Here is a 12,866-nt window from a genome sequence, read left to right as displayed (position 1 = left end):
GCCAGCGCCAGGTACAGTAGCTAGCCAATGTTAGCTCTCATAACGAGCCAGTTAGCCAGCGCCAGGTACAGTAGCTACCAACTTTAGCTCTCATAACGAGGCAGTTAGCCAGCGCCAGGTACAGTAGCTACCAACGTTAGCTCTCATAACGAGCCAGTTAGCCAGCACCAGGTACAGTAGCTAGCCAACGTTAGCTCTCATAACGAGCCAGTTAGCCAGCGCCAGGTACAGTAGCTACCAACTTTAGCTCTCATAACGAGGCAGTTAGCCAGCGCCAGGTACAGTAGCTACCAACGTTAGCTCTCATAATGAGCCAGTTAGCCAGCACCAGGTACAGTAGCTAGCCAACGTTAGCTCTCATAACGAGCCAGTTAGCCAGCACCAGGTACAGTAGCTAGCCAACGTTAGCTCTCATAACGAGCCAGTTAGCCAGCACCAGGTACAGTAGCTAGCCAACGTTAGCTCTCATAACGAGCCAGTTAGCCAGCGCCAGGTACAGTAGCTACCAACTTTAGCTCTCATAACGAGGCAGTTAGCCAGCGCCAGGTACAGTAGCTACCAACGTTAGCTCTCATAACGAGCCAGTTAGCCAGCGCCAGGTACAGTAGCTAGCCAACGTTAGCTCTCATAACGAGCCAGTTAGTCAGCACCAGGTACAGTAGCTACCAACGTTAGCTCTCATAACGATAGCCAGTTAGCCAGCGCCGGGTACAGTAGCTAGCCAACGTTAGCTCTCATAACGAGCCAGTTAGCCAGGAAGAGAAGAGGCCGCGAAGATGGAAGAGGAGGATGACAGAGGAAAAGGGAGAACAGTGGAGAGGAGTTGAGAAGAGTAGGAAGAGAAGACGGGAGCGGACACGAGGGGAGGTGTGGAGAGAAGAGGACAGGATGAGATAGGAGAGAAGTGGAAGAGAGAACATATATCAATCCCAGTGCTCATGTGTTCCAGTTCAATAAATTGTTGTTCATCTACAGCTTGTTGCATTATTTCATGCATTGATATTATCAATAAGACATAATCTCTAAGCATTTACAATGTAGACTTGACTGGCACATCTTTTAAATCAAGTAAGTAGTCAGGTGTCCTAGGGGGTTGTGTGAGGGGGAGGGGGGCGCGGATGGGGTTGCATTTACATTTAGTAATTGACTGTAGCTGACGCTTTTATCCAAAGCGACTTACAAGTTCTGTATGACAAGTCAGCAGGAAGGGTACAACTCTTTCAGCCCAGTAACAATGTTCATCAAACAGTATTGAAACGTGGGCACTGCAGTGTTGAGTGCATAGCGGTAGAGATGTATTAGTATAGTAGGAAGAGTGCAAGATAGAAGACAGGGTTACTGTTGGGATTTGCATACTGTGAGTTTCCATGGTAATATTCACAATATTCTATTCATGTGTACGAAAATACTTCCTATTAAAGTATGAAGATTCATAGAAACAATCCTGACTTAAAGAGATGGTTTGGACTTTTTGACATCATGTGGTATGTAGGGATGGGTACCTTTCACATTTGAACCGATACCGGTACCTGTGAATCGATACCGGTACCCAACGGTACCTTTTTTCTGTACTTTAGTCTCAAGAAATTTAATTTACCTACCTCAGTCGTAAAAAAAAATCCAAACTTCAAATAACTACAATTTCGACAGTTTTCGGCTTGTCATTGCTCCGACTGCTTTGTTGTTGAATCAAGTCAAATCCTAGGTAAGCATATATTGTGCATTTGTGCGTGTGAACGTTGACATGAAAAGAAAAAAGTAAAAAAAAAATTAATACAAATATTTTTTTAAATTTTTTTTCCGGTTTCTCACTTGATTCGATACTCGGTAGTACCGACGTGTTTCGGTTCGGTACCTCAAAAGTACCGAATTCGGTACCGATCCCTAGTGGTATGAAATGCCTGCCAGTGGTGTAATCCATGTATAACCATTAGCTGACTTACAGAGTCCCGTGGTTGGAGTTCTGACCGGGTTCTGAGCGAACCGCGAAGCTTCAGACAGGCAGCACATGGGGTCTTGAACCATAAACGTTTTAATCCATACCACAATATGCAGACGGAAGTCTTAACCATCCATAACAGAAAACAGCAGTGCTCCTCCTAAGTTTATCATGCTTCATTTGTCTCTCGGACCCTAGTGAACAAACTCCAGTGAACAAGCTCCAGTGAACAAGCTCCAGTGAACAAGCTCCAGTGAACAAGCTCTAGTGAACAAGCTCCAGTGAACAAGCTCTAGTGAACAAGCTCCAGTGAACAAGATCTAGTGAACAAGCTCCAGTGAACAAGCTCCAGTGAACAAGCTCTAGTGAACAAGCTCTAGTGAACAAGCTCCAGTGAACAAGCTCTAGTGAACAAGCTCCAGTGAACAAGCTCCAGTGAACAAGCTCCAGTGAACAAGCTCTAGTGAACAAGCTCTAGTGAACAAGCTCTAGTGAACAAGCTCTAGTGAACAAGCTCCAGTGAACAAGCTCCAGTGAACAAGCCCTAGTGAACAAACCCTAGTGAACAAGCCCTAGTAAACAAGCCTCGGTGAACAATACCCAGTGCATAGTAACTGCACACGTACTAGGGCTAGTTCCAAGACATCACATCTGAATCAAGCATAGGAAATGCACAAGGACAGCTAAACTAATGGTTATACATCATAACATTGATTATACTACTGCCAAGTATTTTGTACCACTTAATATAAAATAAATCCCAACTATCCCTAAGACCTTAACTGGTATATTGGGTAGTATCTGGGAAATTATATGTATGAAGTGCTCTCACTGTGTACAGAGTGAGGATTTGTGACTAGATCAGAATGTAATTTGTGCATATCCCCATTTTGGCTGAGATCTACTGCAAGTCAAGCGTGGGTGGTCACTTTGCTGTTCGCTAACCATGCCCATGTCCTCTGCAGGCAGCTACATCACTACCATCGGTGTGGACTTCAAGATCCGGACGGTGGACATCGAGGGGGAGCGTGTCAAACTGCAGATCTGGGACACAGCGGGCCAGGAGAGATTTCGAACCATCACGTCAACGTAATTATTCTTGTGATGATCTTCCCTTTTTAAAGGCATAGCAGGCATTAGGGATGGGAGATGGGAGGGTGGGGATGGGGTGACATGCAACAAACGTCATAAGCCAGACTCAAACGCACAATGTCTCAAGGTTATGTTCTGTGCTTTAGGCCACTAAGGTATAGTAATCACACACACACACACTTTGTGGTGGTATATGGATAGCATAAAAAAGCAATTAACAGTCACTCTGCAAAAATACAAGCAATGTCAGTAGCCCACTGAGCTTAAATAACCTACAGTACAGCCACAAACTACAGCCAGACAGTTGCAGTTTCTTTGGGGGGTATGTTTGTCTCTTTGAAATATGTATGCCACTGGCTTTTTTAATTTATTTTTTTAATTGTGTTTTTGTAGATTTTTATTGTTTTTTCTACCGGGCAGTCCGGTAGAGAGAGAGAGAGAGGAAGAACGGGAGACAGAGCGGGGGGGAGACATTCGGCAAAGGACGCCGGGTCCGGGAATCGAACCCGGGTCGGCCGCTTCGCGACGCAGCAAGTTACATGGTTCGCCACTTGGGCGCCCGCCACTGGCCTTTTTCAATAGAAAATCATAGCCTATGTAGATTGAAATTCATTATGTGAGTCCATACACCAGAAAACAACCAATATCGACTTAACTTAACTTCTCTCTTATATCAATGCACTTAACTTCTCTCTTATATCAATGCACTATCTGTCAGCATGGAGAATTAAACCCCAGCGATGCCGTGAGCCACAGCACACAACTATCATGTTGAATATATCCGGTTGGCCTAATGAGCATCTAAATGTCCACAATCAAAGCTATCAAACCTAAATATGCATAACTAAGTCATGTTGTGGTCTAAATATGCATAACTAAGTCATGTTGTGGCTTGTGGGCTAAATGTGCATAACTGAGTTATGTTGTGGGCTAAATGTGCATAACTGAGTCATGTTATGGGCTAAATATGCATAACTAGGTAATGTTGTGGGCTAAATGTGCATAACTAAGTCATGTTGAGGGCTAAATATGCATAACTAAGTCATGTTGAGGGCTAAATGCACAACTAAGTCATGTTGTGGGCTAAATGTGCATAACTGAGTCATGATGTGGGCTAAATGCATAACTGAGTCATGTTGGGGGCTAAATGTACACAACTGTACAACCAAACAAAGCAGTCATAAGTTCTGTAGCTCTTGATTTCAATTTTCCCAGGTACTACAGAAACACCCACGGTGTCATTATCGTTTACGACGTGACAAACCCGGAGTCATTTGTGAACGTCAAGAGGTGGCTCAATGAGATCTCCCAGAACTGTGACACCGTCTGTAAGATCTTAGGTGAGTCTCTTTTCTGTTGGACTGTGATGGGACAGGTTCAGCCGATCTGTCGTGAATTTTCAATTGCATGATTGCCAAGGGTGTAATGATACCGTTCAATGATGATTTCCAGATTCCCAGTATTTAAGATGCAAAGCCTCATGAAAAGAGGGACACGTTGATCTTAGTTCAGTTCAATTTGAATAATTATGACGAGAAAATTTAACATGATAGGACAAATTCAGTAAACAGTTAAATTAATAATATACTGTATGCAATTTAACCCTGCACAAAGTTATTAGCTTATAGCCTTATGTTTTATTAATTGTGTGTGTGTATTTATGTTTGTATATATATATGTGTATAAATAGCCAATTTATTGTACCAAGCTTATAAAACATGTTACTAACTTGAAAACAGCGCTAGCCAAGCAACAATCGCCCCAAAGCGTAAGTTTGCAATGAGGGACCCAAGAATGATGACTACCAGACGGAGGACAGGAGTGCAGTGAAAACAAATACACAGGATGAACACAGGACATGCTTTCATCAAATGGAGAGAATTTGAGTGCAAAATAATTTTCCAGTGAAGCCGAAATGGTGATCAGTTACCTCACTACCATTTCCCTAGCGTGGTGGGAGGGGCAGCGCCCCACCAGAGCCAACCACAATTACTATACATAGAATCGGAGGGCTGTGGGCGGCTACGTGGTGCAGTGGGCAAGGCGCTCACCTCGAATGCTGGAGACGCTGGGTTCGATCCCAGCGCTCCACATTGCTTTCAGTTTAGCTGGTCGTCCGTACTAATACACATTGGCAGTATTAGGGGGTGGGAAACTGATGGGTGGGGATCGGGTGTTGTGGACAGCGACTCCTACAGGTCGGTTGGTGCGCCTGCGCAGTAGAATCAGGAAGCGATGGGGGCGGCTGAAAGATCGCGCCACGCAGGTGAAAAGATGCAACGGCTGCTACCTCGAGTATCGGAGGGGACTTGTGCTATGTATGGCTTCGTCCACATTGCAGCCGGCTTGTGGGAGGCAAGAAACGGCGTTCGAGACAGGGGAGGGTTGAATTGGACGATACGAAATTGGGATGGGAGGAAAATGGGAGAAAAAGTGGATACAAAAAAAAGAATCAGAGGGCTGTTGGGACGCGGATGGAAGGGGAGGTTGAGGGGTATCACTGTAGAAGTATACAGTGCAGTCCAAGTCTTGAGTCGAGCTCAAACTAGTCCTTATTTTACAATCATGCAGTCGTTTGACAACGGTAACAGAATAATGTAACAATAACAACAATACACCTTTATTATCGGATTCAGTAACAACATAGATAAGTGATGACAGGTGGAGTCGAAGGTCTGGGAAAGTGGACTTCTTTTTTTGTACCTACTTTTTCTCCCATTTTCTATTTTTCTCCCATCCCAATTTCGTATTGTCCAATTCTACCCTCCCCTGTCTCGAACGCTGTTAGGCCATGCCTCCCACAGGCCGGCTGCAATGTGTACGAAGCCTTGCATCACGTGTCCCCTCCGGTACACGAGGAGGCAGCCGTCGCATCTTTTCACCTGCACAGCGCGATCTCTCAGCGGCGAGGGTCTGCGTTTGGAGGGCACGCCGCCCCCTGTCGCTTCTGATTCTGCTGCGCAGGCGCACCAACCGACCTGTAGGAGTCGCTGTCCACAACGTCCGATCCCCACCCACCAGCTTCCCACCCCTAACACTGCCAATTGCGTTAGTATGAACGACCAGCCAAGCTGGTAGCAATGCCGAGAGCTAGGCTCGAACCCAGCATCTCCTGCATTAGTGGCGAGCGCCTTACCCACTGCGCCACTTAGCCGCCCGGAAAGTGGACTTCTTAATATACAGTGCAGCCTTGAGTACAGTGAAAATGTGTCCAGTTTTGTACTTGGTTTTGAGTTTGAAGTACAGACTTTAGAATTTAATTTGAGGGTGTTTTAATCCATATCAGGTGAACCATGTTAAAATCACTTTTGGTCCTCTAAAATGAAGGGACTATGTATAAAAAAAATAAAAATAAAACTACAATTCCTACATGGTTCACCCGGTAAACACCCTGAAATTAAAACTGAAAGTCTGCACTTTTACCTCATAGTCAATGTTTATTTTAAAATCCAATGTGCTGGAGTACAGAGACAACACAACATGTTTCACTTGACTCAGACTTATGGACTGCACTGTATATTTATTTTTTTATTATTCAGAAACCACAATCTCAATCTAAAGTCCAGGTAATTCTCCAGCCACGAATCCCTAGAGAAACAGGCTGCAGAATGAGTCTTTTGGCAGATAAGCAGCAACCCAATGTCCAGAGCCGGTCAACAGAGACTCTCACACCATTATCTGCTTTTTGACCCAACAGACATGATAATAGGACATAAAGGGAAGTTGACACCAAAATAACTCTTGATATTAGGGATATGACTTATAACCAGAGTGTTTTAATAGCTGGACACTGAATAGATGAACCCCCGGCTGCCACATTTATGCCAGTATAAATCCTGGTGTTTATTGTCCATCTTGGATAGGATTGCACTGTATATAAATAATTCCACTTTCCCAGACAACTCCTGAGTTTTTTGTAAATCATATATAACAAAGGTGCATTGTTATTGTTGTATTTTTCTGTTGACTATAACATTTCTGTTTTATAATGACCATAAAACAAGCATGAAACCACACCAGAGTGTGGCTAACATTTCTCCAATATTTGGAGAAGTTTGAGGCCATTTTATAAATTTCCCCCTTCATCTAATTTCTTTAGTGATCTGTATTTAGCACTTCATTGAATAAGTGTCCTGTGGCTTGAATCATTGGAGGACAAATTCAGTAATTGACTCTCAAACCAAGCAAATTTATGTATGACTGCTCGCATATTTTTGATATTCACACGATTATGTGTGTAATGAGTCGGCATTGTGTTTGAATGAGGTTCCCCCCTTTTATAAAGTACAGGAAGAGGTTAAAAATGTGTTTCTTTACTCAGTGGGAAACAAGAATGACGACCCGTCCAGGAAGCTAGTGGACACCCAGGATGCAATGCGGTTCGGGGAGTCGATGGGTGTCCGTGTGTTTGAAACCAGCGCCAAAGAAAACATCAATGTAGAAGAGGTGAGCTGTTCAAGAGTTCTTCTCTGTGCCTTGCTAAACCCCATTTACCATCCTACAATTTCCTTTCCGTGCCACGGGTCCGGTGCCCCGGAACCCCGTTGAATGCCAACGCCCACTTCAATGATAGAGCTCTCATATTTGCGAACACATTAACTATCTTAAATTATGGCTATGTGTATAATATGGCCGTCGCTTATCAATGACTTGTTTGCAGTCAACATTGTCGAAACGGATTGTTTTTAAATCGGTTCATTTCCGTTTTATACCATTTTGAAAAACGCTCGTTTTATGAAAGTTCCAGAAGATTTCAGAAGATTCTGTGATAAACGCCCTTTACTGGAATATACAGGAATACACAAAATGTTGTAATTTTTTGGCCTATTTATGAATCGTTTTCAAATAAACGCTAGATTATCGATAGTATATGTGTACTTATGCACGCTATAGAAGCGGGCTGAAAAATCTATTATCCATTTCCTGATCAGCACACACACACCACATAGGGCCCACGTTGATATCTCTGTGAAAAAAACTCTGATTATCCTAAGACTGGTAAAATAGATTCCTTACCTCAGATCAGATGTTCTCCAAAAAGATTATTCCAATTCCTGATCGCCATTCCAAATATCGATCGTGTTTATTGATCCAACGCTGGGTGGTTCCATGCTGTTCTGATGGTGGGCGAATGACTCCAGTAGGCTTGGATTACATGCCTGAGAAGTAAAATGTGTTAGCAGGATTTATTTTTTACCATGCGTTTCATTCAGTCTAATCCAATGGGGTGCAGTACCACAGGGAGAGACGATAGGGGGCGGTATTTTCCCAATGGAGCTCAGAGATAGTTCCAGTGGTAAACGGGAGGCTAGATTGATGAAATATGAATGGAAATCGCTAATAAAAAAAACGATCAAAAACAAGATCTCTTGTCTCGTTGGCACTGAACGGTTGGCATGAACTAATGAGAAATCTCATCGTTGGCACTCAAAGTGTTAAGATTCAAGATGTTTATTTGTCACATACATACCAGGGCATACAGTGAAATGTGGGTGGCCATGCCCCTGGCAAGGGAAATAACCGGATCTAAAATACTTATTGGCTCTTTTACTATTGTGTACTTTGCTACTACACTGTTTCCCCTACCATTGCCTTGGCGGGGCGGCCTGCCCCGCTAACGGGAGCCCCCGCCCCCCCTGAAAAAATTATAATAAATGTATTTTTTATATTTTTTAATTTTATTATTAGTTTGCTTTAATCACAGTAACGTTGGCGAGCTAGCTAAATTATACATACATCGGTTTTCATATAAATCAATCTTCACTAAGACTTTAAAACGGCGGCACGGTCTACGGAGACGCAGAAAAAACATACCAAATCCATTCCGAGACTGACTAGCGTCGCACGTAAGTCTCAGTCTCTCTCTCTCTCTGTCTCTCTCTCTCTCCTTCAAGTAATGTTACACTATAAAAACAAACTGGATAGTTGATATATGAACTGGATAGCTCATACATAGTTGGGGGCCTTAGGGATATTTTCGTGCAAATTTGTGCAAAAGCACCAAATTTGGCCCAGATGTAGCCCAGAGTATGCTCAATTGATTCAGCCAGGGCGCCCGAGCCGGCGACCCCCGGGGCCACCCTGGTGGCCAAATCAATATGGCCGCTGTCCGAAAAAGGTCTTGGCTATAACTTTTGAACCAAATTAACTAGAAATACAAACTTGGTGTCTATTTTATGTCTTTTGACTATTAGAAACACATTGGAATGCTTATCTTTACAATTGGGTGTGTATGGACCCCTACTTTGCATATTTCCAAGATGGTGACTACCCGAAAGTGAGTTTTACCAGAACTTTTGTTTTTTCTGTCAATAAAAGTGAAATTCTATATAACATATAATTTATCAGAATCCGAATCAGACACGTTGATTGCCAGGCAATATTTATAATGTCAAATAAACCTAAACAACAATTGGTTGTCAGGCCGCGTAACAACAACAACGGCGAAAACATGACAGAACAACAATAAATACTGCACAATACACAAACAATACAGAATCATACCCTACATTAGCCCAAAATTACAATCGACATACCACATCAAGGTGCTCAGTCTATAGATATAAGTTTATGGGGATGGATGTGCTCTGTCCTTTTTATTTACCAGGGTGAGTGATTGTGGATAGAAGCTGTAGGTGACTATTTTTATATCATAATCACACAACCAGATTACTTATTGTCGTCTCACTGTAGTCTCGATCCTCAGTGTTGGTACAGGCTGCGTGAATATTTTAGGCAACCAACTTGTGTTTAGCGTTTCTCTGATTGGCCAATACGCCCATGTGACCACGGCAGCGCGAGAGAGCGGCAGCGCGGAAATAGGCTGTCTATTGCCTCGCGCTGCAGCGCGGAAATAGGCTGTCTATTGCCATTCTCTAAGTCAAACTCTAACCTTAACCAGCTCCTTAACAGCGCCTAAACTTAACCCTTCTAACCTTAAGCAACTCCGAAACGATGCCTAACCTTAACCAACTCCGAAACAATGCCTAAACTTAACCGGCGAAATGAATGCACGTTAAAAAATATTGCCATTCTCTAAGTCAAACTCTAACCTTAACCAGCTCCTTAACAGCGCCTAAACTTAACCCTTCTAACCTTAAGCAACTCCGAAACAATGCCTAACCTTAAGCAACTCCGAAACAATGCTTAAAGTTATGCCTAAACTTAACGGCGAAAGAATGCGAATGCATGTTAAAAAAAAAAATAAAATTAAATTGAAGGGAATCGAACTAGCCAGCAACGAGCCGTAGGATCCACAGCCATGCAGCGTTGCCAATTGAGCTATTTCTGGATACTGAATAAGGGGCGGTTACTGGCATATAATGCTGCCGCGACGGAGCTCCGCGGCAGAGCGGAGCTACCGCTGCTGCCGCGGGGGCGTGGCTAGACGCAAGTTGGGCGTGGTTAGACACAAGTTGGTTGCCTTTAATATTTAGGCGTACAGGCACCCTCACAGCCACATATTGAGGTGCAATGGACTCCAGCTTTGCAGCGCCCTCTACATGACTTTTTGCAGCCGCAGTGGAGGAGAATGGTGCAGGTTTACTGGCATCTGCAAGATGAGTCCAGTAAGGTTCCCAAGTCTTGGTCGTGGAGTCCCAGTACCAGCTCTGTACCACCATGTACTGAACTCTGGGATATTTAGCTGGACAGAGGTCGCCTGGTTCCAGTAAAAGGGCTATGCCAACATCGTGAACCCTTGCAAGTGATTCAGCCACTGCTGTTTCCATAATGTCTTGTATGTCGAGTGCTACAAGGTCATTATTTGGTAGAAATGGATTTCTGTGGGTCTCCATAACCTCTGAAGGATTTGACATCTTTCCTGAACATGACCTGCAAGCTATGTGCCTCTTCGTGATGAGATGTTGACGATGCTGTGCTGCTGTTATACACAGCTTCAAACTCTTGCACTGCACCAACCTGGTGCAGTCAGGCCCTGCAAGCATGAAGAGTGTGAGGGCTTCAGGGCTTTCATAGAGTCTAGCTGCTCCACCACAGGACTGCAGCATTTTGTTTGATTGCTCATGGGATTGATCTTTTGCAATCAAGCTGAACTTACGTTCTGACCACTGCACTACGAATTTCCCCTTCATGAACTCGTCATAAATGGCAGGATTCTTTTCAGGCAGCTCAACCATGTCTCGAACATGGACGGTTAACCAGCTCAACCATGTCTCGAACATGGACGGGTAACCAGCTCAAACATGTCTCGAACATGGACGGGTAACCAGCAAGCGTAGTTTGTGATCCATCATGTGAAACCAAGCACAGAGCTCATCACACACTTGAATGTACAGCTTGAAGTGTCCTTCTCGGAGTGACCGAACAAATCGACAGAACAGTAACTCTAGCTCCATGATGGTAGACCAGTACTTGAACTGTGGAGACTACAATTGAGATTGTTTGTCCCACATGTTGAATGTTTCAGATGGGCCCAGAACATCCACACAATAAGCAGAGTATGCCTTCTGCTTGAGAATATGAAGGGTCATAAGAGTGACTTGATGGACATAACGTGTGTGTTTAATATGGTGCTCATTGAGGGCAGACTGAGCTCATCCTGTAGTCAAGACCTGTGCCTGGGTAAGGACGGTGGTCCAACCTGAATCGCAGAGCAGCTTGCCCAACATAAGGTGAGCTTGGTCTTCGATATGCAATGCTCCCATCATTACGACCAACTTATCTTCACCAAGTGTCGCAGGATATTGCCATTGGAGCTGCTTAGTTATAGCATACAATGGTTGATCAGCACCAAGGACAGCAATCTGGCCAGGATTCAGGAATGATGTGCCTTTCTGTGCTAGCTCCATTGCATGCTTCGTCATGGATGCAAATGCTGCTTTATCTGGGAATAAGGGGTACACTCCTATCTCTGCACGAAGTTTCACTGTGTCATCATTCATAAGCTCAGAGTTATAACCTGACCATGTAATAACATCATCTTCACCTATGTCTCCTGATCGAGAACTCTTTTCCCATGCATCAACCAACTCTCATCTTTCACTTTGGCTCCACGCACAAGATCATGCAATGTTTGCACATGATCAGTGCCACTTCTGGGTGCCAATATATCTATATTATATATATTCATTGAGTTCCGCTGGCTTAACAATTGTATATGAGTCTGGAAGTTTGGGTGTGGATGAATCTTCAGTGTCAACTTTTATAGGAGGACGCTCAAGTCCTAGATGGTCATGAGAGATGATTTGTAGCACTCAGTGCAGTTCCATGGAACTCGTTCTGTGAGTAGTTCCCTTTGCTGTGCCCATCTAGATTGTCAACATCATAGGTGAAGACATCCTGACGAAGATTAGTAGGAAGAACAATGTCTTGTACTTCTGACATTGCGTGATGAGACTTGCTATTTTCATTCTCGGTTTCAGGTTGGCATCTTCTCTATTAGCTGCACAGGGTTTGAGGAGTGCTGGACCCTGGAGGATGATATCATTGAACACTCGTAAGGGTTCGGCAACAGATGTTGTGAGACAGTTAATAATAATAATAATATCTTACATTTATATAGCGCCTTTCAGGAGACCCAAGGCGCTTAACAGGAGGGGGCAGCGAAGGGAGGGAACAGGAAACAACGTAACAACAAAATAATAATCAAAAGGAAAGAGAGGGCAAGGGAGTGAAGGGCTTTGTAGGTGGGGGTGATGTGGTGCCAGGACTTGGTGTGGGTGAGAACCCTGGCAGCAGATATTTGCACATATTGTAACCTGTTCAAGGCATTGCTGGGTAGCCCTATTAGGACAGAGTTTGCATAGTCAAGACGGGAGGTGACGAAAGCGTGAATGAGAGTCTCTGCTACAGAGTCGGGGAGAGATGGCCGGAG

At 44.0% G+C, this 12,866-nt stretch overlaps 1 protein-coding gene across 1 annotated transcript in view; it reads left to right on the top strand.

Moving 5' to 3' along the window:
• LOC311240260 (ras-related protein Rab-35) overlaps positions 1-12,866 on the top strand; it is a 55,971-nt gene that overhangs the window by 6,568 nt on the left and 36,537 nt on the right. The window contains exons 4-6 of the mRNA XM_084328814.1: positions 2,905-3,028; positions 4,247-4,371; positions 7,353-7,477. Coding sequence (XP_084184940.1) covers positions 2,905-3,028; positions 4,247-4,371; positions 7,353-7,477 — 374 coding nt within the window. The remainder of the gene's footprint in view (positions 1-2,904; positions 3,029-4,246; positions 4,372-7,352; positions 7,478-12,866) is intronic.

Source organism: Notolepis coatsorum (assembly GCF_963971535.1).
Source record: "Notolepis coatsorum genome assembly, chromosome: 14".
NCBI lineage: Eukaryota > Metazoa > Chordata > Actinopteri > Aulopiformes > Paralepididae > Notolepis > Notolepis coatsorum.
This window is presented reverse-complemented; position numbering and strand designations above follow the sequence as displayed.